The 25,834-nt window shown below is 32.0% G+C and overlaps 2 protein-coding genes across 3 annotated transcripts; both read left to right on the top strand.

The window, feature by feature from the left end:
- Positions 1-425: 425 nt before the first annotated feature.
- LOC114390868 (receptor-like protein EIX2) lies at positions 426-25,300 on the top strand. 2 transcript variants are annotated; one of them, XM_028351780.1, is made up of 3 exons: positions 426-854; positions 1,924-4,630; positions 25,185-25,300. In XM_028351780.1, exons 1-3 carry the CDS (start codon positions 479-481, stop codon positions 25,225-25,227), a joined length of 3,126 nt encoding a protein of 1,041 aa, XP_028207581.1. In that variant the 5' UTR covers positions 426-478; the 3' UTR covers positions 25,228-25,300. The 2 variants fall into 2 exon arrangements, with proteins under 2 accessions (XP_028207581.1, XP_028207580.1); XM_028351779.1 differs by lacking the exon at positions 25,185-25,300 and having other exon boundaries at positions 427-854; positions 1,924-4,866.
- LOC114390867 (receptor-like protein EIX2) lies at positions 9,002-12,486 on the top strand. The gene has a single exon (XM_028351778.1). It carries the CDS (start codon positions 9,096-9,098, stop codon positions 12,375-12,377), a length of 3,282 nt encoding a protein of 1,093 aa, XP_028207579.1. The 5' UTR covers positions 9,002-9,095; the 3' UTR covers positions 12,378-12,486.
- Positions 25,301-25,834: the final 534 nt, after the last annotated feature.

The following is a 25,834-nucleotide window of genomic DNA, read 5'->3' as shown; positions in this document are numbered from 1 at the left end:
TTTAAAAAATCTTGTAATTTTAGTCTTTTTATTTTTTAATTGAGATATTTTAAAAAAATATGTTATTTTAGTCCATTTGATCAAATTCTTGTTTTTTAATTACGATATTTTGTCCTTTAAAAGTTATTTTGAAGAAACCAAGAAATACAATAAAATTGATTGATTTTAATAAAATAAGTATTTCCTATTCTAAGAATTAAGTCGGGAGAATTGGATAATAAATCAGATTAAAAAAGGAAACGTCAAAAAAAGAAAAAGAAAAGAAAGACACTTGCATCAGTATAAAAGGAAACCGTTCTAAGAAGTGAATCAAAATATTAAAAAAATATTTTAGTATTTGGCACAATAATAGAAAAGGTAAAAAATAATGAAAGTGAAGAAAAAAACAGGCAGGGCAGCAGTATAAATAATAGAAGTTTGATGATTAATATGCAGAACCAACAACTACACTCGTTTTCTATATTTGCGTTTTGTGATCATGAATTCCTCGTCCATTATTTATATTCTTGTCTTTGTCCAGCTTTGGTTGTTGAGCTTACCATGCAGAGAGAGTGTGTGCATCCCAAGTGAGCGTGAGACACTTTTGAAGATTAAGAATAATCTGAATGATTCTTCAAATAGGCTTTGGTCTTGGAATCATAATAATACCAACTGTTGCCACTGGTATGGAGTCCTCTGCCACAACCTTACTTCCCATGTTCTTCAGCTTCACCTCCACACTACACCTCCTGCTTCTTTCGATGATTGGGAAGCTTTTAGGAGATGGAGCTTTGGTGGAGAGATAAGTCCTTGTTTGGCTGATTTAAAGCATTTGAATTACTTGGACTTGAGCGCCAATGTATTCCTTGGAGAAGGTATCAAGTCGCCTTCATGGGATTGTCTGTTTCCGTATCAAGTCGCCTTCATGGGGTCACTGCCTCAGTTTAACAGCCTGTTCGACTTCCTCTCCACATGCATCAACGTAAATAATATTTCCATTTCAAATAAATACATTAATTATGTAATGTAAAGCCCGTTACTTATTATTAATTCATTAAGTTTATGCAAATATAAAATTATTTCCATCCACACTTGATTTAGTTTCATTCTTGTCTATTTATACATTTTTTTTACTGGTTAGAATTTTCAAATGAAATTTTTTAAGGTATCATTCTCAACATGTTTAGGGTGGACGGCCGCTCAAGGTAATATAATAGAATATCTATTTCAATTATTAATTTTATAATCACTTACAATTTTATTTTTATACATTTTATGTTTTTATAGTTTTATTTTTTTAATTAATTTTAAACTCTTGTATTTTTTCATTTATAGATGAATGATTTTAATTACTTTTTAGTTTCAATTATTTTATTTTTTTTCATATTATGTATTATACTATTCGTCTTTTTTTTTTGGTAAATATATTATACTATTAATCTTAAAATATTTTCAATCAAAATTAAAATAAAGTAAAAATAGTATACAACATGCTTTCACTGTATTAACTAGTGCAATAGTTAAAATATTTTGAACTATAATGTTAAATACAACATAAAAAATAATCTAAATAATTATTTAATGGTCAATAAATGGTGTAATACCAAAATATTGCACAGATAATAATAATAATAAAAATAATTATTATCTATCATTATTAATTAATATCTTGTATAATAAAAGGATATAAATAATAAAATTCTATCTTATTTAAAGAGAAACAAGAGAAAAAAAAATAGAGTCATTAGAGAAATTACTTATTCATTATTACCTTGTGAGTGGAAAAAGAGAAACAAAAAATAGAGTCATTAGAGAAATTATAAAAATTGAACCAAAATCAAGTTTGAGATATTGAATTCTTCAAAGATATTTAATTATTTTCTTAATGAATATTGCGCAACTTATAAAAAAATATTAATTGTCTTTGATATTGAAATCTGAGATGTATGTCAATTCCTTCTTTCCTTGGGACAATGACTTCCTTGACTCACCTCAACCTCTCTCTTACTGGATTCCGTGGGAAGATTCCTCCTCAGATTGGGAATCTCTCAAATTTGGTGTATCTTGACCTGAGTTCTGTTTTTGCCAACGGAACAGTACCCTCTCAGATCGGGAATCTCTCTAAGCTTCAATATCTTGACTTGAGCGGCAATTATTTCCTTGGAGAAGGTATGGCAATTCCTTCTTTCCTTTGTGCAATAACCTCCTTGACTCACCTCGACCTCTCTCTTACTGGACTCATGGGGAAGATTCCATCTCAGATTGGGAATCTCTCCAATTTGGTCTATCTTGGCCTTGGAGGTTATTCTGATTTCGAACCTCCTCTGTTTGCTGAAAATGTAGAATGGCTATCAAGTATGTGGAAGCTTGAATATCTTTATTTGAGTAATGCAAACCTATCCAAAGCATTTCATTGGCTACACACTCTCCAATCTCTTCCTTCTTTGACCCACCTATATTTGTCACACTGCACACTCCCTCACTATAATGAACCATCCTTGCTCAACTTCTCATCTCTGCAAACTCTCCATCTTTCCGATACTAGTTATTCCCCTGCCATTTCTTTTGTCCCCAAGTGGATATTCAAATTGAAGAAACTTGTTTCTCTTCAATTACGGGGTAATAAATTCCAAGGTCCGATTCCTTGTGGTATCCGAAACCTCACACTTCTTCAAAATCTTGACTTGTCTGGAAATTCATTCTCATCTTCTATACCTGATTGCTTATACGGTCTTCATCGTCTCAAGTCTTTGGACCTAAGATCCAGCAACTTGCATGGGACTATTTCTGATGCCCTGGGAAATTTGACTTCTCTTGTTGAACTTGATTTGTCATACAATCAACTTGAAGGAACCATTCCAACTTCTTTGGGAAATTTGACTTCTCTTGTTGCACTTTATTTGTCATATAATCAACTTGAAGGAACAATTCCGACTTTTTTGGGAAATCTCCGCAACTCAAGGGAGATAGATTTAACATATCTCGATCTCTCTATTAATAAATTCAGTGGAAATCCATTTGAAAGTCTTGGATCACTCTCTAAATTGTCATCTCTTTGGATTGATGGCAATAATTTTCAAGGAGTTGTCAAGGAAGATGATCTTGCAAATCTTACAAGCTTGACGGATTTTGGTGCATCGGGAAACAATTTCACTTTAAAAGTGGGTCCCAATTGGATTCCTAATTTTCAACTTACCTATTTGGAAGTGACATCATGGCAGTTAGGTCCCAGCTTTCCATTGTGGATTCAGTCACAAAACAAACTTAAATATGTTGGACTATCTAACACGGGGATTTTCGATTCTATTCCCACTTGGTTCTGGGAAGCACATTCTCAGGTTTTGTATTTAAACCTCTCTCATAATCATATCCGTGGTGAGCTTGTGACTACAATAAAAAATCCAATATCTATCCAAACTGTTGATCTAAGCACAAATCACTTATGTGGTAAATTACCCTATCTTTCAAATGATGTGTATGACTTAGACCTTTCAACCAATTCATTCTCTGAATCCATGCAAGATTTTTTATGTAACAATCAGGACAAGCCAATGCAATTAGAATTTCTCAATCTTGCATCCAATAATCTGTCAGGAGAAATACCTGATTGTTGGATTAATTGGCCATTTCTAGTGGAAGTGAATTTACAAAGCAACCATTTTGTTGGGAACTTCCCCCCATCCATGGGTTCCTTGGCTGAGCTGCAGTCATTAGAAATTCGTAACAACTTGCTCTCGGGAATATTTCCTACCAGTTTGAAGAAGACTAGCCAATTGATATCCTTGGATCTTGGAGAAAATAATCTTTCAGGATGTATTCCAACATGGGTTGGAGAAAAGCTCTCAAATATGAAAATCCTCCGCCTTCGATCAAACAGTTTTTCCGGTCACATTCCAAATGAAATATTTCAGATGAGTCTTCTTCAGGTTTTAGACCTTGCAAAAAATAATTTTTCTGGCAATATACCCAGCTGTTTCCGTAACTTGAGTGCCATGACACTAGTGAACCGGAGTACATATCCCCGTATCTATTCTCATGCACCAAATGATACATATTACTCTTCGGTATCAGGTATAGTTAGTGTGCTACTATGGCTAAAAGGAAGAGGAGATGAGTATCGAAACATTCTGGGTTTGGTAACAAGTATTGATCTGTCAAGTAACAAATTATTAGGAGATATTCCTAGAGAAATCACAGATCTAAATGGATTGAACTTTTTGAACTTGTCCCACAACCAATTGATTGGTCCTATTCCAGAAGGTATTGGTAATATGGGATCGTTACAAACCATTGATCTTTCAAGGAATCAAATTTCTGGTGAAATCCCTCCAACCATTTCTAATTTGAGCTTTTTGAGCATGCTAGACGTGTCTTATAATCATTTGAAGGGAAAAATTCCAACAGGAACTCAATTGCAAACCTTTGATGCCTCCAGCTTTATTGGCAACAATCTATGTGGTCCACCACTGCCCATAAACTGCAGCTCCAATGGGAAAACTCATAGTTATGAAGGAAGTCATGGGCATGGAGTGAATTGGTTTTTTGTTAGTGCGACAATTGGATTTGTTGTGGGACTTTGGATAGTGATTGCTCCTTTGCTGATTTGTAGATCATGGCGGCATGTCTATTTTCATTTCCTTGATCATGTGTGGTTCAAACTTCAATCTTTTTCCTCATATAGTATCACTGTTTAGTGTTGCTTACAACCGATGTTGTATCATTGTATTGCCAGGTTGTTCAATTTGCATTGTAGTTATTGCTATCTTCTTTCTTCTTTTTTTTTTTTTATAAATTTGAGAGTCTTATTTAAATTCTGTTTTGGGATGTACATATTTGCATATTGAGCATATTTGTAGTTAAGATCAACTAGTTGTTCAATTCTGTGTATCACATTCTTGTTTCCAAAAATGGGGGACTAGTGGTTCAAGAAAACGTGGTTTAATAGGAAAAAAACTTATATTTAATTTTAGTCACTAACCATTGAAGTGAATAATTAGTTCTTTCGTGTTAATTAAAGTCGTGACTCGTGGCTGCATACAAGACTTGACTCTCCAAGCCGGCCAGGCCAAGAACTTTGATGAGATATCCATAGATAACCAATGATGCTTGAGAACCAACAAAATTGTTGGAGTAATATTCTAAATTACCATAACTATAAAAAGGGCAAATAATAGGTGTAACTTTTTAAGTATTATTCGTTTTGCTTTTTCAAGTTTTATATAATAAGGAACTCTTGTAAGTTTTTAAAGCCAATCAACTTCTTAATTAAAATTAAATGGGATTGGAATTATATATAGTTTTGTTTTCTCATCAGTAGTAGATTGGAGTTATACCTCAATAAAATATCTTGATATTTAATGAAAATACTTATTATAAAGATTACCAAGATTAAATTCTAATTTTGACTAAAGAACACTGTCAAAATATCTTAAATATTATATTTAAGTTTTATCATTTAAAAATAAAAGTTTAATGTCAATATACTAACCATATAAAATAATTTTATATAATCATTTAATCATAAATTATCATCTGAATTATTTTAAAATAATTAATAAAAATGTATTATATATAATAAATTTTACTGAAAGTGAGAACAGGGGAAGAAGCTTACACGTGCAGGACTTCGGCTGAAAAACAAATTAAGGGGCATACTGAAAGTGAGAAATGCATCAAGGCTTGTTGGTTGGACAGAAAATCCTTTGGAATCTCATCAATTCTCTTATGGAAAGTGGTTTCACACAAAACCTTTGCTTCCCTCAGTGCTACAAAAGCTGCCCCAACATTCTTGATCTCTACTTCGACCTTGCTGCTGGTGAAGGGTAATTTATTTTCACAATTTAAATTCTTTGTTATAAGATCCAAGATATAATTTTATATATGCAAAAATATTTATTCATGAACTTCAATAATATAAATTAGACATTTATCTAGTATAATTTATATTAGACATAATAAATAAGACATTTATCTTGTGAAATGTAAAAATAGTATTTTCAATAACATAATTAGACCTTTATTATGATTTTCCATAATATAAATTAGACATATATAATATAATTTATATATGTTTCAAATTGTGGACCACATCATATAATGCACAAAACGGCACGCCATCGGCCATTACTGTCTTTATTCGAATTATTCTTTATTCTGTCTCTATCTTTACTCAATAGATTTAAAGGGAATTATGAAGGATGAGAGGGACTTTACTACTTTAGGATAGTAGTGAGTTTAGAAATGAATGATTTAATTAATGTGAGATTTGAGTAGTGGGAAGAGTCTAGAAAATGTGACATTTTGAATTTGTTTAATTATTTATTTAATTCTTATTTAGTTCTCATAAAAAAAAATAGTTTGAGATGAAAAAAAATATACAAAACCAAACCGATCATAATTCATTTGTTCAGAATTGGCCAAGGTTTAGTTTTCAGAGAAAACGCTGGGGATTGTACAAGATAATAAAAAAACAGCTGCCAAATTTGTTTCCAACAATGATCCACCTTAGACGTCGTCTCTTTTACAGAGTGATCTTTAAAAATGAAATTTTGTATTCATCTTTGCCTGTTGAATGTTTCTTCTTGCACAGTGGTCTTTAAATAATTTGAAACTTCATAAACAATTGCTGCTACACAGTGGTCTTTAAATAATTTGAATCCGTGTTGAATTTTGAATTCATCTTTGCGTGTTGAATGTTTCCTCTTGGTTGTTACACAGAAAGTAAGGTAAAATGAAAAGAAAGTTTAAAAAGCACAAATCCGCGTGAGCCTCACTAATTAAAGTTAAAGTTAAAGTTGGACAAAATAAAAGAACCAAAAAAAAGAGTAAAAGAAATAAATGGCAACAATCAGGTGGCCAGCGGTTTGTCTAGGAGTCAATTTTGTTTTCATTTCTTTTATTTTGAATAATTAAAATTTGATAGTTTAAAATTAATTATGGGTTCAAACCACATGTAATAAAATGTTTGAATTTTATAAGGCAAGACTTTTTGTTGTTTACTTAACATGTACAGGTTTAACGAAAGGATTGATTTGAATAATAGTTAAAATTTGAAGATGAATTAAGCCAAATTTAATTACCTTTGATATAAAAATCATTAATATTTTCTTAAAATAAAAATTTCATTGATTTAAGCAATTCTATACGGTAAACTAAAATAAAAAAATGTTTCTTGTTTTAGCATTTGGCACAAGAATAAATTATATTTCTTTGTAGATTGTTTAAGTTATCGTATGGATTTTTTTTAGAATATTATATTAAACATGAGTATTCTCATGATTATTTAAATTTGACACTTGCAATTATTTAAAAAGTAAAATGAAAATTAAAATTATGTTTCTCCTCTTATTTAAGTTGATAACTTGTAAAAAACATAAAATATGATACTGATTTTTTTTGAGAAAAAAAGTTAATATTCTTTTTATGTCTTTTATATAAATAATTAATTTTTATATGATAAATAAAATAATATTCAAGTTCGAATACAATTAGAAATACATGACACAATAACTTTTCCAATTGATGATAATTAAATTTAGTCTTTTTTTCCTATATAAGAGAATATTATTTTGTGAACTGAAAAATTGATTAAAATTAAATAATTAGATTGGAACGAAATAATTTTTTTATAGATTTTTTAATAGAAATAGTCTTTAAAGCACACCCTTTTCCTATAATTGATGTATTCCTCAATTAATTGAGTTAGATATTTCAATAAGTTGTATATTTATTTTTCTCTTCTATCAGTATTCTTAAACTATCACCATAAATGAAATTTAGACAAAAACTTTAATATATGAAGACTTGTGGTCTAACAATAAATAGCTAGGACCATAATTTTATAATTTAAAAAACATGCCACACTTCTTTGTAGATCTTCTAATTTACTTTTTAAGTTAAATATGATCTACAATACATGGAGAAATTTGGAACAAGACTTATAAAAGGAAAAACTATGATCTCAATAATTATGATAGACCAAGCTAAACAAGCAATTTAAACTTCTTTGTATCTCACTAATAAATTTTTAATAAAAAAGAAAATAATATTATGATTAAAAAAACAATTAGAAATAGACAACACAACAATCATTAATGACAATGAAGATTAATTAGTCTTTTCACATATAAGAAGAATATTATTTTGTGAATTGAAAAATTGATCAAAATTAAATAGCTAGCTTAGAACAAAATAATTTTTTTTATAGATTTTTTTAACCAAAATTATCTTTAAAGTAAACACTTTTCCTATAATTGATTTATTCATCAATTATATTTTTTTTCCTTGCTTTACTTAACTCGCAACATTTGTTTGATATGAAAGTAATGCAGTGATCTATGGTTCAAGTTGAAGAAGTCAGACCTTAACATCATGGCTGGACTTTGTGGAGTGTCCAAAGGTTCAAGATGAAAAAATGGAAAACACTTGATGGTGTGAGCTATGATTTAGAAGACAATTTTCTTTTACATTATTTTTAGTTTGAATATTGAAAATTTGATAATTTAATATTAATCATGGGTTGGGATTTGATGAAATAGAAGACTTGATTTTTTTCTTAAAAAAAATATTGGACTTTTGTACGCAACAAAAGTTTAACGAAAGGATTGATTAAATAAAAGTTAAAATTTGAATTTTAATGACACCAAATTTTCATTTAAGCAGATTATAGTGTAAATTAAAATAAAATGATTCTTACTTATTTTTGTAAAAAAAAATAAAAAACTGTACCAAAAAGAATGTTTCTTATGTTAGTATTCAGCACAAGAATAAATCATATTTCTTTGTTATTAATTTTGATTTTTTTTTATGAATTTAGTGTATATAGGAATTTTAAAAAGGGAGATTGATACAGTAAATACAAAAAATTTCGTATTCTAAGAATTAATTCGGGAGAATTGGATAATTAAGTCGATAATTTAGAATTAGGCACAATAACAAAAAAAGGTAAAAAAAACAATGGAAGTGAAGAAAAAAACAGGCAGGGCAGCAGTATAAATAATAGAAGTTTGATTATTAATATGCAGAAGCAAGAAGTAGACTTGTTTCAGCTCTAAAAAAAAAACACTTGTTTCGATCAGCTCTAAAAAAAAAACACTCGTTTTCTATATTTGCGTTGCATGATCATGAATTCCTCCTCCATTTATATTCTTGTCTTTGTCCAGCTTTGGTTGTTGAGCTTACCATGCAGAGAGAGTGTGTGTATCCCAAGTGAGCGTGAGACACTTTTGAAGATTAAGAATAATCTCATAGATCCTTCAAATAGGCTTTGGTCTTGGAATCATAATAATACCAACTGTTGCCACTGGTATGGAGTCCTCTGCCACAGCGTCACTTCCCACGTTCTTCAGCTTCACCTCAACTCTTCACATTCTCCTTTCAATGACGACCACGATTGGGAATCTTATCGGAGATGGAGCTTTGGTGGAGAGATAAGTCCTTGTTTGGCTGATTTAAAGCATTTGAATTACTTGGACTTGAGCGCCAATACATTTCTTGGAGAAGGTATGTCAATTCCTTCTTTCCTTGGGACAATGACTTCCTTGACTCACCTTAACCTCTCTGCTACTGGATTCTATGGGAAGATTCCTCCTCAGATTGGGAATCTCTCAAATTTGGTGTATCTTGACCTGAGTTCAGATGTTGCCAACGGAACAGTACCCTCTCAGATCGGGAATCTCTCTAAGCTTCGATATCTTGCCTTGAGCCACAATTATTTCCTTGGAGAAGGTATGGCAATTCCTTCTTTCCTTGGGGCAATGACTTCCTTGACTCACCTCGACCTCTCTTATACTGGATTCATGGGGAAGATTCCATCTCAGATTGGGAATCTCTCCAATTTGGTCTATCTTGACCTCGGAGGTTATTATACTGATCTCAAACCTCCTCTGTTTGCTGAAAATGTAGAATGGGTATCAAGTATGTGGAAGCTTGAATATCTTGATTTGAGTAAAGCAAACCTATCCAAAGCATTTCATTGGCTACACACTCTCCAATCTCTTCCTTCTTTGACCCACCTATATTTGTCACACTGCACACTCCCTCACTATAATGAACCATCCTTGCTCAACTTCTCATCTCTGCAAACTCTCCATCTTTCCTTCACTAGTTATTCCCCTGCCATTTCTTTTGTCCCCAAGTGGATATTCAAATTGAAGAAACTTGTTTCTCTTCAATTAAGGGGAAATGAAATCCAAGGTCCGATTCCTTGTGGTATTCGAAACCTCACACATCTTCAAAATCTTGACTTGCCTTTCAATTCATTTTCATCTTCTATACCTAATTGCTTATACGGTCTTCATCGTCTCAAGTCTTTGGACCTAAGTTCCTGCGACTTGCATGGGACTATTTCTGATGCCTTGGGAAATTTGACTTCTCTTGTTGAACTTGATTTATCACATAATCAACTTGAAGGAAACATTCCAACTTCTTTGGGTAATCTCTGCAACTTAAGGGTGATAGATTTATCATATCTCAAACTCAACCAACAGGTTAATGAACTTTTAGAAATTCTTGCTCCTTGTATTTCCCATGGACTCACAAGACTTGCAGTTCAGAATTCACGACTTTCAGGCAATCTGACAGATCATATTGGGGCATTTAAAAATATTGACACGTTACTTTTTTCCAACAACTCAATTGGTGGTGCTCTTCCTAGATCATTTGGAAAACTTTCATCATTAAGATATCTCGATCTCTCTATGAATAAATTCAGTGGAAATCCATTTGAAAGTCTTCGATCACTCTCTAAATTGTTATCTCTTCATATTGACGGCAATCTTTTTCACGGAGTTGTCAAGGAAGATGATCTTGCAAATCTTACAAGCTTGACGGAGATTCATGCATCAGGAAACAATTTCACTTTAACAGTGGGTCCCAATTGGATTCCTAATTTTCAACTTAACTATTTGGAAGTGACATCATGGCAGTTAGGTCCCAGCTTTCCATTGTGGATTCAGTCACAAAACCAACTTCAATATGTTGGACTATCTAACACGGGGATTTTCGATTCTATTCCCACACAGATGTGGGAAGCACTTTCTCAGGTTTCGTATTTAAACCTCTCTCGTAATCATATCCATGGTGAGATTGGGACTACATTAAAGAATCCAATATCTATCCCAAATATTGATCTAAGCTCAAATCACTTGTGTGGTAAATTACCCTATCTTTCAAGTGATGTGCTTCAGTTAGATCTTTCAAGCAATTCATTCTCTGAATCCATGAATGACTTTTTATGTAACGATCAGGACAAGCCAATGCAATTAGAATTTCTGAATCTTGCATCAAATAATTTGTCAGGAGAGATACCTGATTGCTGGATGAATTGGACATCTCTTGTGGATGTAAATTTACAAAGCAACCATTTTGTTGGGAACTTACCCCAATCCATGGGTTCCTTGGCAGACCTGCAGTCTTTACAAATTCATAACAACACACTCTCAGGAATATTTCCAACCAGTTTGAAGAAGAATAACCAATTGATATCCTTGGACCTTGGGGAAAATAATCTTTCAGGAACTATTCCAACATGGGTTGGAGAAAACCTCTTAAATGTGAAAATCCTCCGCCTTCGATCAAACAGATTTGGCGGCCACATTCCAAATGAAATATGTCAGATGAGTCATCTTCAGGTTTTAGACCTTGCACAAAACAATCTGTCTGGCAATATACCCAGCTGTTTCAGTAACTTGAGTGCCATGACACTAAAGAACCAAAGTACAGATCCTCGTATCTATTCTCAAGGAAAATATAGTGTGTCTTACTCTGCCACGGAAAGTATAGTTAGTGTGCTACTATGGCTGAAAGGAAGAGGAGATGAGTACAGAAACATTCTGGGTTTGGTAACAAGCATTGATCTGTCAAGTAACAAGTTATTTGGGGAAATACCAAGAGAAATCACATATCTAAATGGATTGAATTTTTTAAACATGTCCCACAACCAATTGATTGGTCATATTCCACAAGGTATAGGTAATATGAGATCATTACAGTCCATTGATTTTTCGAGGAATCAACTTTTTGGTGAAATCCCTCCAAGCATTGCAAATTTGAGCTTTCTGAGCATGCTAGACTTGTCTTACAATCATTTGAAGGGAAATATTCCAACAGGAACTCAATTGCAAACCTTTGATGCCTCCAGCTTCATCGGCAACAATCTATGTGGTCCACCACTGCCCATAAACTGCAGCTCCAATGGGAAAACCCATAGTTATGAAGGAAGTGATGGGCATGGAGTGAATTGGTTTTTTGTCAGTATGACAATTGGATTTGTTGTGGGATTCTGGATAGTGATTGCTCCTTTGCTGATTTGTAGATCATGGCGGTATGCCTATTTTGATTTCCTTGATCATGCGTGGTTCAAACTTCAATCTTTTCGCTCAGGTAGTATCACTGTTTAGTGTTGCTTAGAATACTCCGAAGTTTTATCATTGTATTGGCAGCTTGATAAATTTGTAGTCATTGCTATCTTCTTTTTTTTTTCAAATTTGAGAGCCTTATTTAAATTCTGTTTTTGGATGTAAAGAGGGAGAGTAGCTGAACGTAAAGAGGGGAAGGATAGGAGGTGTGGGGGAATGGAACTAAGGATAACCAAGTAATTTCAAATGCTTTGGTAGTCTCAATAGCATTTTTGGTAGTGACAATAGTAGCCCATATATATATATAAATGATTATATGTGTGATACAACAAAATCCAGGATAGATAAAACAACCCATACCAACTATACAAATTACAAGTTAATTATTATTTTTACATATTTTGATGCACAATAAATAGCACCAACACAACAATGTTATATTTACTAATATATTTTTTAATATTAACTATTTTAATACAATTAATACTGTTATTTGAACAACATAGACATTATCTTCATTTTTTTTCCTTCACCCATCTCCCTTTGTTACTAAAAAATGTAACAATTACAGTAAAAGTTAATTTCTTATGAAACATGCTTCATTTAGCTTATTTTAAAAATTAATGTAATAACATTTTTATTAGATGTAAATAAAGAAGAGTAATTATTTTTGAAAGAATTATATAAACATACACTTATTAGTATTGGATATGACTTTACACTCCATATAAAACAAATTCAATAAACGACACCTGAATCTTTTGTTCATAAATTTAGGGACATGAAAGGTGCATACATTTTTCTAGTAGTGTCACAGTCCTACTATTGTACGTATCCCACTTTTTCTCTTTTTCAGAATGATAGATACCACCGCGCATATTGTTTCTGGTTCTATACTCCTTTTAGGACAGATTCCTCCATGAAAAGTGGTATTTGGCTAAAGAGTGTTGTGTAGGTACGTATAAAAAAAACAATTCGACACGCAAATTTCCAAACAGAGCACTAAAATGGCAAATATTACATACCTGGATATAACTAAATTTGGGTTTATACAACTGACTAATAAGATTTTAAAAAACAGTTTGCCATTGCAATTTCTACTTGATCATGATTTACTAAACATATTCTTTGAGGAGTCTTTGTAATTGCAACATGACAATAATTAATTATGACTGTATCAATTATATTTGTCCATAGTATTTTCCAATACAAAAATCACGAGAAAACTATAACAACAACTGTGGTGGGTGAATGCATGCAAGTGATGCAACACAAACCTTGGGGTGGGGTCGATCCAATTCAGATGGCTATGACTAGGAGGGATGATCTAGGCCCAAAATGTTTGAACTTTGAATCTACATTTGGGCATATATATGTGTACTCTGCCAATACAAAACAATTATTTTATATTTTTATCATTTAATATTCAATCTCTCTTTTTAATAGTATGAATAACACAACAATTGATTCTGGGGTAATAAAATAAAGTGAAAAAACTTGTGTAAAAGACATATACAATTTGATAAAGGGGATCTAAATTGTTTTATAAAACATGAAACCATATTCGACTTAGCTGGAATTATGGTTAGAGTAACATGCAAGTAACTTTGTTACTTTGATTTTGATGTTACTCCACACCGGAAAAATGATATATATAGTAACATAACAAGCATAATTAATTAGATTTCTTTATTTTACACAAAGAATCAAATTTTAATTTTCTTTATGATATCAAGAGTCTAATCCATTTGATTCAACAGACTATACGTGAGCTGTTAGAATCAAGAATTTAAAATTAATTTTATTCATTGAAAAATCATTGAACCCTAATCAATAAGGTTTAATATATCGTTAGTGGAAGCAGAGAATGGAGAATGGAGACACATGAGATGATGCAAGGAACAAAAGTTTATGCAAGTGCTATCAACCGACATGTTAGATTGATGGGCTTGTCCACTGGGCCACTCATGTTGGGGGCTGATGTCATAAAGATTTCGTACAACTCTTTCATCACACAGTAAAGGGAATTTGCTGTCAATTCAGTTCTCACTATCAGATTAAATTAAACCACTGCTCTAACGAGGCACGTATCATGTTAATAAATTTAGTATTTTTAATGAAAAATTAAAATAAAATATTTCAATAAATAATATACATGCACTTACACATATAAAAATGTTATTTATAATAAATTTATTAATATTTATAATAATTATCTTAAAAATTATAAAAAAATATTTTTACTTAGTTAATTAAGAATATCAATAATAAATATAAAAATTGTAAATTATAGGATAATATATATGTGTGGAGACAATACTTATAAAGTTATTGACTTTTTATTTATTTCATTTTAAATTATAGGGACAGTTTGTATTCACATATATTATATTATGACAAGTTAATGAAAAGCTTGTGGGGTAATTGTCTCCGCACTATATAGTAACAGTGTGTTAACTAAAAACTCTATTTTTTTCTCTGTAAATAAAAAAAAACCTCAATTTTTTTAAGTGAAATTAAAAATTGTAAATATATAATCATAAATAAGAAATTCATTTAAAAACGTCAAAATACTAAAATTATATATAGCGCCTTTATTTAACAACGATTTGACAATCGACGATTCCTAATTAAGGATATACTGAAACCTGCGGCAAACAACTGAGGCAAACCACGTGAAACTAAGGAATATAATTCTCGAAGAATGAAGGAATTTCTGCTATGTAGCAGTAGTAATTAACTAGTTTTTTTATGCATAAAAGTAGTAATTAACTAGTAGTTAAGAAGTTGTTTTGTGAGAGTTTTTGTATTAATATAAAATAAAATTGTATTTGAAAAATTAAATAAATAATGCTGTACACTCATACTGCATGGTCAATAATTTCAATCTTTTTGCTCATGTAGTATCACTTTTTAGTGTTGCTTAGAATAAACCAATGTTTTATCATTGTATTGGCAGATTGATCAATTTGTAGTCATTGCTATCTTCTTTTTTTTCTTCAAATTTGAGAGCCTTATTTAAATTCTGTTTTTAGATGTAAAGATTTGCATATTTAGTATAGTTTTGTTCTTAAGATCAACTAGTTGTAATTCTGTGATAGAAAACATTAGCTAGAACACATAGATTAAAATTCAAATAGTTGGTAAGTACTTTTAGTTTTGAAACCACATGTTGGGAATCTCTCCAATTTAGTGTGCACTGGATAATACTATTCTCTAATCCAAATCACATATTCGCTTGAATTTATTTACTTGAGATAATGAATGCATTCTTGCATGCCCACTTTAAAATCAACCTTACCTTTAATAAGCATTATTCTTTCACATGTACCCGTTTTGCAACTATGTACAACTTAAAAGGCAAAGAGACAATGCTTGGCTTCATCAAGACCAGTGGCAAGGAACAGGAGCACGATAGCAAAAAAGCATAAGCATGATCTTGTCTGCTATTGGTATTTAAGACCTATAAAACATTGAAAACATTACATTGTGAACATTTCACGTGAACCATTGAAAACTACAATCCATTGTATCCTGAATGAAAGACCATTTGCAGAATTACCCTCCTCTTAAATGCCAAGTTGCAAAATTATTGTTGAAATTTATGGTGTGTGGACTCCAACTATGTATGGCCAGGTATGGAGGCTTCAAAAGTAGGACTTGATCAGTTGCTCAAATTTGAGAGACAATGTGTTCTGCCACAAGACGACGCAAAATCTTTCCGGTGGCAGTCTTGTGCAAAGAATCAGTAATGAAGACCTTTTCAGGGACTTTGAAAGATGCAAGATTCTTCTTGCAATATCTTAGCACCTCTGCATCATCAATGTTTGATCCTTCTCTTGGGATGACAGCACAATATATCTATTAAAAGGTAAAAATAAATATGACCAATACAAATTTCAAAGAACTAATAGACACATCATTTGAGCAAATTGCAATCCACAAATTTCTGAATTTTTTTCATTTATTCCTCTCCTAGTACAAACAAGAAAAAAGGTCATATACTAATCTTTTGAGAATTTTGAATTAATTATGAAGATTACGAAATATTGAACACTTTAAGGAAAGGAAAACATCATGGAGGGAATGTTCTGTAAAAACAATTTGTTCTTCATATCCTTATTTGGAAACGAATCTTTTAAAATTTGAAGTGGTGGTTAAAAAATTTTCAATTTGATTTTTCCTTGCATATACCACATTTGTGTTAAGCAAAATTTAGATTCCCATATAGCATCTCCAATATGCCAAGTACCTATAAACAAATGTAGAATGATTTAGATTTATTTCTTAATTATTGTTAAAATATAATTGAAAAGCATAAAATTATTTGTAAATTTAATATCCTGAATTGAAAAACATAAAAACACACCTACACAACCACACCTACTATTTTTTTTTTCAAAACTATCCCCACCTCAATTTAGTGATATAATTTTAGTTGTCTTTGTGTGTGTGAGATGTATTGTTAATATTTATAGCATCCTTCCTCATAAAATTTAGGGATGTAAAATAATTTGGTTTGCCTTTTATGTTTGTGTGCGTGATGTAATGTTAATGCTTACGACCAAGCTAAAAGTACCAAAAAATAATTTTTATCTAAAGGTTTTCTTGTAATAAATATAATGCGTGAAATTAGCCATAATCAAATTCTACTTTTTCTTTAATTTCCTTTTCATATACAGAGCCATATATAACATGAAACTGAATTTTTCCGTTTTCACACTGGACTAACAGCGCCAAGAATGAGAATGAACATAATTTTCAGCAATTAATTAACTTTGATCTGTAGACTCTAGGCTAGTATTAAAAACAAAAAATAAATCTCCGAAAGGTTTTGCAATAATATCTATTGTGAGTCTGTCAGAGATTTAGTACACTCAAGAGTGTAAATATTTTTTACACTATCAACTAATCAATGGTTTACATTTCAACGTGATATGAAAATGGTAATATATAGGTAGTATTTGAGTTATTTTTTGGTACTTTTAGCTTGTGTGAGACCACTGCAACAATCTGCTGTGGGTGCTTTCGCGTCAGCACCCAAATATGGCAGACACGTTGCAACACCTGTCAGGGATTCTGCACATCTCTGTTTGTCTTTAGCTGAATCTCCCATTGCATGACTAACCAATACCAATGTTATTGCTAACACTAGCAAGTGTGGTAGACAAGCATTTGAATCCATTTCTCAATCTTGATGAATGAATGAGTGGAGATAGATTATATTATAGTCTATAGAAAAAGTTGTAGGTAGAAATTGTTAGGTTGTGGTGCTACATGTAAAATATTGGTTTTTTTGTTTTAATTTATTAGAAGGTTCTGTAGTGTGTTATGTTTTAGAAAACATGGGAATTGGGAAGGAAACTAGTAGATGAAAATAAATTCTGTGGTTTCACTGTGAGTTCAATGAAGAAGACCAGTTTCTTGACTTAGTCTGGATCATTTCAATTTTGTACAACACCAATTGTCCACTAAAGAGTTATATACTATTTCTCGTGGTTTTTTTTTTTTTTTTGTCTAGAGCTTAGTGTTCATGGATAAACATATAATTTTTTTATTTTAATAAATTTTAAAATAAAAAAATAATATATTAGAAAAGTGTGTTAACATTTCTCTTGAAATGATTAGTGTTTTTGCTAGCCTATGTTCCTAACCGCAACAGGCGCCGAAATTGTGGGTTAACCAGGCATAGAGAAATTCTAAAGGTTGTGAGTTGTAAGAAGTCTTTGTAAATCACATGTCCTTCAAAAAAAATCCAAATAAACTGAAACAATGTTTGACTGATCTATTTCCTATCTTCAAAGTTAAAGGCAAGTCCCTGGAGAAGATGACTTCGATAGAGACACAATAAAACTGCTTCTGGTGAAGAGGGAATTTCAAGACATTGGTTCTTCCCCAAAAGCAACTTAACTCTAATGAGAATTGTTGGACATTTTAGTGTAATTGATCTCTTTATTATGTTAAAATAAGAGTGCACGCTTGTTTTAATGTAATAACGAGATGTTCGGTTTAGGCAAATGTTGGAAGTTACATGGAAGTTACTAAAACTTCCATCAACGGTTGGAAGTTACTAAAACTTCCATCAACGGTTGGAAGTTACATGGAAGTTACTAAAACTTCCATCAACGGCAAAAAGAAATAACTTCCATCAACCGTCAAAAACCACATTTTCTTTGATCATAAATAATCATTCTGGTTCAGAAAGCATAACGGGTGACAAAACATACAAGACCAAAACAAAACTCTTGAATTATAATCTTCTGATCTTATCCGATTGAACAATTTTGGTTGAACCCCGAAATTTGATTCAATCTGAAAGTGTTATACACGACTTCAGATTTATCCAGTATCATCTCGATTTTCAAACTAACCAACAAAAGATTGAATCAAATTTTTCGAGATGACGAACGATAGTTCGAAGATGACAAGCAAGTTTGCCAAGTTGGACAAGTTTGAAGGGCAAGATTTCAGAAGATGGCAGAAGAAGATACACTTTCTCTTGACAACATTGAATGTGGTGTATGTGCTGAGTACACCGATGCCGATGTATATGGAAGACGAAACTCTGGATCAAACAAGGAAGCGTTCGAAATGGGAGAACAACGATTACATTTATCGTGGACACATTCTGAACGGTATGTCTGACTCTCTCTTTGATATTTATCAAAATGTTGAGTCTGCTAAGGAATTATGGGAATCTCTTGAATCCAAGTATATGGCAGAAGATGCCTCAAGTAACAAATTCTTAGTTAGTAATTTCTTTAATTACAAAATGATTGATTCGAGGCCTGTTATGGAACAATATAATGAATTGTTGTAGATTTTGGGTCAGTTTACTCAACATGATTTGAAAATGGATGAATCCATTGCAGTTTCATCTATAATTGATAAACTGTCTTCTTCTTGAAAAGACTTCAAGCATACCTTGAAACATAAGAAGGAAGAGTTGACTCTGGTTCAACTCGGTAGTCATTTCATGATTGAGGAGTCGCTGAGGGCTCAGGAAATTGACAAAGTCAATGATAAAAACATAGCAGGTTCCTCTTCCATTAATATGGTAGAGGAAAGTGGAACAATTAAGCAAAATTATAATGCTAAAGGTAACAAACGAAAATTTCAAGGAAATAAGAACAAAGGTCCAAACAAACAGACAAAATTGTCATGTTGGAAGTGTGGGAAACCTGGTCATTTAAAGAGGGATTGTCGGGTGTTCAAAGGAAAGAACAAGGCTGGTCCAAGTGGGTCTAATGATCCTGAAAAGCAACAAGGTCAGATTGTAGTGAATAATTTTAATTCGAATACGAATTCAAATTATGTATCACTAATATTTGATGCATTCTATGTGCAGGATGATGGCGTTGCTTGGTGGTTTGATTCGGGAGCAACAAGCCATGTGTGCAAAGATCGTCGTTGGTTCAAGGAATTTAGACCAATCGATGATGGCTCTATTGTGAAGATGGGCAATGTTGCAACTGAACCAATCCTAGGATTAGGTTGTGTGAATTTAGTTTTTACTTCCGGAAAAAGTTTGTATTTGGATAATGTCTTAATTGTACTTGGTATTCGTAAGAACTTATTGTCTGGTATGGTTTTAAATAATTGTGGTTTCAAGCAAGTACTTGAAAGTGACAAGTACATCTTGTCAAGATATGGTTCGTTTGTTGGATTTGGTTATCGTTGTAATGGAATGTTTAAATTAAACATTGATGTTCCTTTTGTTCATGAATCTGTTTGTATGGCCTCGTGTAGTTCTATAACTAATATGACAAAATCAGAAATTTGGCATGCTAGATTAGGACATGTTCATTACAAAAGATTAAAAGATATGTCAAAAACAAGTGTGATTCCTCCTTTTGATATGAACATTGAAAAATGCAAAACTTGCATGTTGACCAAGACCACTAGGAAACCTTTTAAGGATGTTAAAAGTGAGACTAAAGTCTCAGACCTTATTCATAGTGATTTATGTGATTTGCATGCTACTCCATCATTAGGTCATAAAAAATATCTTGTTACTTTTATTGATGATGCATCAAGGTATTGTTATGTATATTTATTAAATACAAAAGATGAAGCTCTTGATAAATTTAAAATTTATAAGAAAGAGGTAGAACTTCATCAAAATGGGCTAATCAAAACTCTTCGTACAGATAGGGGAGGTGAGTATTATGATCCGGTTTATTTTCAATCTACTGGAATAATACATCAAACTACAGCTCCCTATACACCACAACAGAATGGTGTAGCCGAAAGGAAGAATAGAACCTTGAAAGAAATGGTAAATTCCATGTTATCCTATTCGGGTTTAAGTGAAGGATTTTGGGGTGAGGCTATGTTGACAGCTTGTTACTTGTTGAACCGAATTCCTAACAAAAGGAATAAGGTTACCCCATATGAACTTTGGCACAAAAATACACCAAATTTGAGTTATCTCAAAATTTGGGGATGTAGGGCTGTAGTCAGGCTTACAGAACCTAAAAGGAAAACCATAGGTGAAAGAGGTATAGATTGCATATTTATTGGATATGCTGAACATTCTAAAGCATATAGATTCTATGTGCTGGAATCTAATGATTCTGTTGCAGTGAACTCGGTTATAGAGTCACGAGATGCTATCTTTGATGAACAAAGGTTTACATCTATACCTAGGCCAAAGGACATGAATTCCATGTCGAAAGTCTCAGTTAATATTGAGGATATACCTTCAACTAGTACTGAAACTAGAAAGAGTACGAGAGTAAGAAAGGCTAAGTCATTTGGGGATGACTTTCAACTCTATTTGGTTGAAGGGTCAAGGAATGATATTGAATTTCAATATCAATATTGCCTTAATGTTGAGGAAGACCCAAAGACTTTTAGTGAAGCAATGGCTTCAAGGGATGCTGTATTCTGGAAAGAAGCAATCCAAAGTGAGATGGATTCCATCATGCAAAATAATACCTGGAAATTGGTTGACTTACCTCCTGGATGTAAGCCATTAGGATGTAAGATGATCTTTAGGAGAAAGATGAAAGCGGATGGTACTGTTGACAAGTACAAAGCCAGATTGGTTATCCAAGGCTTTAGGCAAAAGGAGGGTATTGATTTTTTCGATACATATGCTCTTGTTGCTAGGATATCCACTATTAGACTGTTGTTAGCACTTGCTGCTATCCATAATCTGGTGATTCACCAAATGGATGTGAAAACTGCATTCTTAAATGGTGAATTGGATGAAGAGATATACATGAAACAACCTGAAGGGTTTGTTATGCCAGGAAATGAAAATAAGGTGTGTAAACTGATGAAATCTCTTTATGGCTTGAAACAAGCGCCTAAGCAATGGCATCAAAAATTTGATGAGGTTGTGTTGTCTAGTGGTTTTGTTATAAACCAAGCAGATAAATGTCTATACAGCAAGTTTGATACTCATGGCAAAGGAGTTATCATTTGTCTGTATGTAGACGACATGTTGATCTTTGGTATCGACCAAGATCAAGTTGATGAAACTAAGGCATTTTTGTCTTCTAAATTTGATATGAAAGATATGGGGGAGGCGGATGTGATCTTAGGAATAAAGATCAAACGTGGAAACAATGGAATTTCCATCTCTCAATCACATTATATTGAGAAGATATTGGAGAAATTTAATTTTAAAGATTGTTCTTCGGTAAGTACTCCCATTGATCCTAACCTGAAGCTATTACCTAATAAAGGTGTAGCAGTGTCTCAACTTGAATACTCAAGGGCGATAGGATCACTCATGTATGCAATGATTAATACTAGGCCTGATATAGCTTATGTTGTTGCTAAACTTAGTAGGTTTACAAGTAATCCTAGTTCTCATCATTGGCAAGCTATGAATAGAGTATTCAAGTACTTAAAGGGAACCATTGACTATGGTTTGACATATACTGGATTTCCTTCGGTTATTGAAGGTTACTCTGATGCAAGTTGGATAACCAATATGGAGGATTATTCATCCACAAGTGGTTGGGTATTCCTCCTTGGAGGAGGTGCTATCTCTTGGGCATCCAAGAAATAGACCTGCATTACAAATTCAACAATGGAATCTGAATTTGTAGCTTTAGCAGCAGCTGGTAAAGAAGCTGAGTGGCTAAGAAATCTGATCTATGAGATTCCATTGTGGCCCAAACCTGTACCTCCCATGTCTATCAGGTGTGATAGTCAGGCTACTTTGGCTAAGGCATATAGTCAAGTGTATAATGGGAAGTCTAGACACTTGGGTGTTAGACACAACATGGTTCGGGAGTTAATCATGCATGGTGTGATATCAGTGGAGTTTGTGAGAACTCAGCATAATTTGGCCGATCATTTAACCAAAGGGTTAAGTAGAGATCTCGTGAAAAGGTCGACTGTGGGATTAGGATTAAAGTCCATTTGAAATCTCTTATGTTAAGATACCAAATTCCCATCTAATATGACATTAGGTGCTGAATTCAATGTGGAAAGCTTAACATGTAGAGATTGGAACACATCATCGAAAGTATCCCAAAAGATATGTGTTCGGTTCTGTAAGTTAAGGAGGTTGAAGTATAACTTCTCAATGGTTCTTTTGAAAAATTGCATTTGCAGGTGCAAGAAAGAAAATGACTACCTATATAAGCACGAAGTTTAGCCGCTTCAAGAAGCTGGGACTTGGCTTTGATATGCTTATGAAGGATAGGGACACAGGCTAGTAAACTAGTGTCGAGCAAGAGTAATGTTATAAACTATTGTACAGATTATCTTCATGTATTCATTATGAATAGAAAGGGTTCAATCCTTAGTGACACCCTGATATTCGAATATTTGAAACGTGTAATTTGCTAAGATGAAATTCAATCGTCACGATATTTCATCTATGCAGTAGTTTGTTGTATGTTATGACTTTGGTGATTTGATCGGTAATTACACTAAAATGGGGGAGGTTTGTTGGACATTTTAGTGTAATTGATCTCTTTAATGTTAAAATAAGAGTGCACGCTTGTTTTAATGTAATAACGAGATGTTCGGTTTAGGCAAATGTTGAAAGTTACATGGAAGTTACTAAAACTTCCATCAACGACAATTTTTAAAAAGAAATAACTTCCATCAACCGCCAAAAACCACATTTTCTTTGATCATAAATAATCATTCTGGTTCAGAAAGCATAACGGGTGACAAAACATACAAGACCAAAACAAAACTCTTGAATTATAATCTTCTAATTTTATCTGATTGAACAATTTTGGTTGAACCCCGAAATTTGATTCAATCTGAAAGTGTTATACACGACTTCAGATTTATCCAGTATCATCTCGATTTTTAAACTAACCAACAAGAATGTGAAAACTGAACAAGAGGATATATAGTCTAAAACCAACTAACATTCCAAAATTCCTCACCAACCATCCCTATTATATTGGACAACCACACCCGTGATGAAAATTATAGTGCGATCTCATGCCACTGTCTCAATTAAATAAAAAATATACAAAATATCACAATAAGGATATGTTAATTAAGAATTTAATTTAAATACACTTTCATTTGCAATTAACTAATTATACATATTTCCTATAACTTTTTTACTAATTGTTTTACAAATCATTTGGTGATTTCTAATTAATTAATAATTTAAATTTTTACACTATCTATCAAAATTAAACTCATATATTAACAGCATCAAAGTTATTTTCGTTTTAATTTTGATACTTTTGTTCTAATTAAGTAGTACTAGCAGTTGCCATTCTCATTATTTTATTATACGTACATTCTACATTCTGCTTACAACTTGCAATGAATGGAAAAAGTGGAGCTTGGACATCATTTGTCTGCATGACATTAACACCAATAACAAAAAGTGAGTGGAAATTTTTAGACAAAATAGATGAAGAATTATTAATGTTCAACCATCATTGGAAGTGGAAAGTTCATTATGAGAAAGAAAAGCAGTTCGCCAAAATGGAAAGCAGTATAGGTAAAGAAAGCTCAAGTAATTTTCAACTTCTAGACATTCCATTATAGAGATAAGAAATGACAGTTCATAGAAAAGAAAAGGAAAAAAAAATGATGGCTTACAGATCTTTATCTTTGTGAGAGTGTTACTGCTTGCACCTCCTTGCTTGCTATGCTATCATTTACTTAACAAAGGTGTAACGAAAGGATTGATTTAAATAATATTTAAAATTTGAAGACTAATTAAACCAAATTTAATTACCTTTGATTTAAAGTATTAAAAAAATTATTAATATTTTCTTAAAATAAAATTTCATTGATTTAAGCAATTCCATATTGTGATCTAAAATATTTCTTAGTAGATTATTTAAGTTATCATATGTATTTTTTTTTGAGAATATTATATTGAACATGAGTAATTTTATGATTGCTTAAATTTGGCAATTAAAATTATTTAAAAATTACAATGAAAATTAAAATTATGTTTCTCCTATTATTTAAGTTGATGACGTGTAAAAAATACAAAATATTCTACTAATTTTTTTTTTTAGAAAAAAAGTTAATATTCTTTTTCAAACTTCTTTTTATATCACTAAATAATTTTTATATGATAAAGAAAATAATATTCATGTTCAAATACAATTAGAAATAGATCACACAACAATCATTCCAATTAATGACGATTAAATCTAGTCTTTTTTCATACATAAGAGAATATTATTTTGTGAATTAAAAAATTGATCAAAATTAAATAGAAAGATATGAACGAAATAATCTTTTTTTATATATTTTTTAATTGAAATAGTCTTTAAATTAGACCCTTTTCCTATAATTGATGTATTTATCATTAATATATTGGATAGTGATTGCTCCTTTGCTTATTTGTAGATCATGGCGGCATGTCTATTTTCATTTCCTTGATCATGTGTGGTTCAAACTTCAATCTTTTTCCTCGTATAGTATCACTGTTTAGTGTTGCTTACAACCGATGTTGTATCATTGTATTGCCAGGTTGTTCAATTTGCATTGTAGTCATTGCTATCTTCTTTCTTTCTTTTCTTTTTTCAAATTTGAGAGTCTTATTTAAATTCTGTTTTGGGATGTACATATTTGCATATTGAGCATATTTGTAATTAAGATCAACTAGTTGTTCAATTCTGTGTATCACATTCTTGTTTCCAAAAATGGGGGACTAGTGGTTCAAGAAAACGTGGTTTAATAGGAAAAAAACTTATATTTAATTTTAGTCACTAACCATTGAAGTGAATAATTAGTTCTTTCGTGTTAATTAAAGTCGTGACTCGTGGCTGCATACAAGACTTGACTCTCCAAGCCGGCCAGGCCAAGAACTTTGATGAGATATCCATAGATAACCAATGATCATTGCCCAAGCATTCTTTGACAAGGTCACTGCCCATGAAAGCTACCGATATCGCATCAACATTTACTCACTTCTTCCATTAAAAGGAACTGGAGGCTGAAAGTCGTAATCTTCATTTTTATACTTTTTAGATTATACAAAGTTGGAAAAATTAAAACATTATGTGGTGGGCGAATTAGTGAACAAAAATTATAAGATC

The sequence above is a fragment of the Glycine soja genome, chromosome 16 (genome assembly GCF_004193775.1).
Source record: "Glycine soja cultivar W05 chromosome 16, ASM419377v2, whole genome shotgun sequence".
Taxonomy (NCBI): domain Eukaryota; kingdom Viridiplantae; phylum Streptophyta; class Magnoliopsida; order Fabales; family Fabaceae; genus Glycine; species Glycine soja.
This window is presented reverse-complemented; position numbering and strand designations above follow the sequence as displayed.

Bases quoted from the DNA above. Each gene is read 5' to 3' on its own strand.
- LOC114390868 (XM_028351780.1), top strand. From the start codon at position 479: ATGAATTCCTCGTCCATTATTTATATTCTTGTCTTTGTCCAGCTTTGG. The intron at 855-1,923 runs GTATCAAGTCGC...GAAATCTGAGAT, and splicing joins CAATGTATTCCTTGGAGAAG to GTATGTCAATTCCTTCTTTC. The intron at 4,631-25,184 runs GTTCAAACTTCA...TGATCATGTGTG, and splicing joins CATTTCCTTGATCATGTGTG to GTTCAAACTTCAATCTTTTT.
- LOC114390867 (XM_028351778.1), top strand. From the start codon at position 9,096: ATGATCATGAATTCCTCCTCCATTTATATTCTTGTCTTTGTCCAGCTT.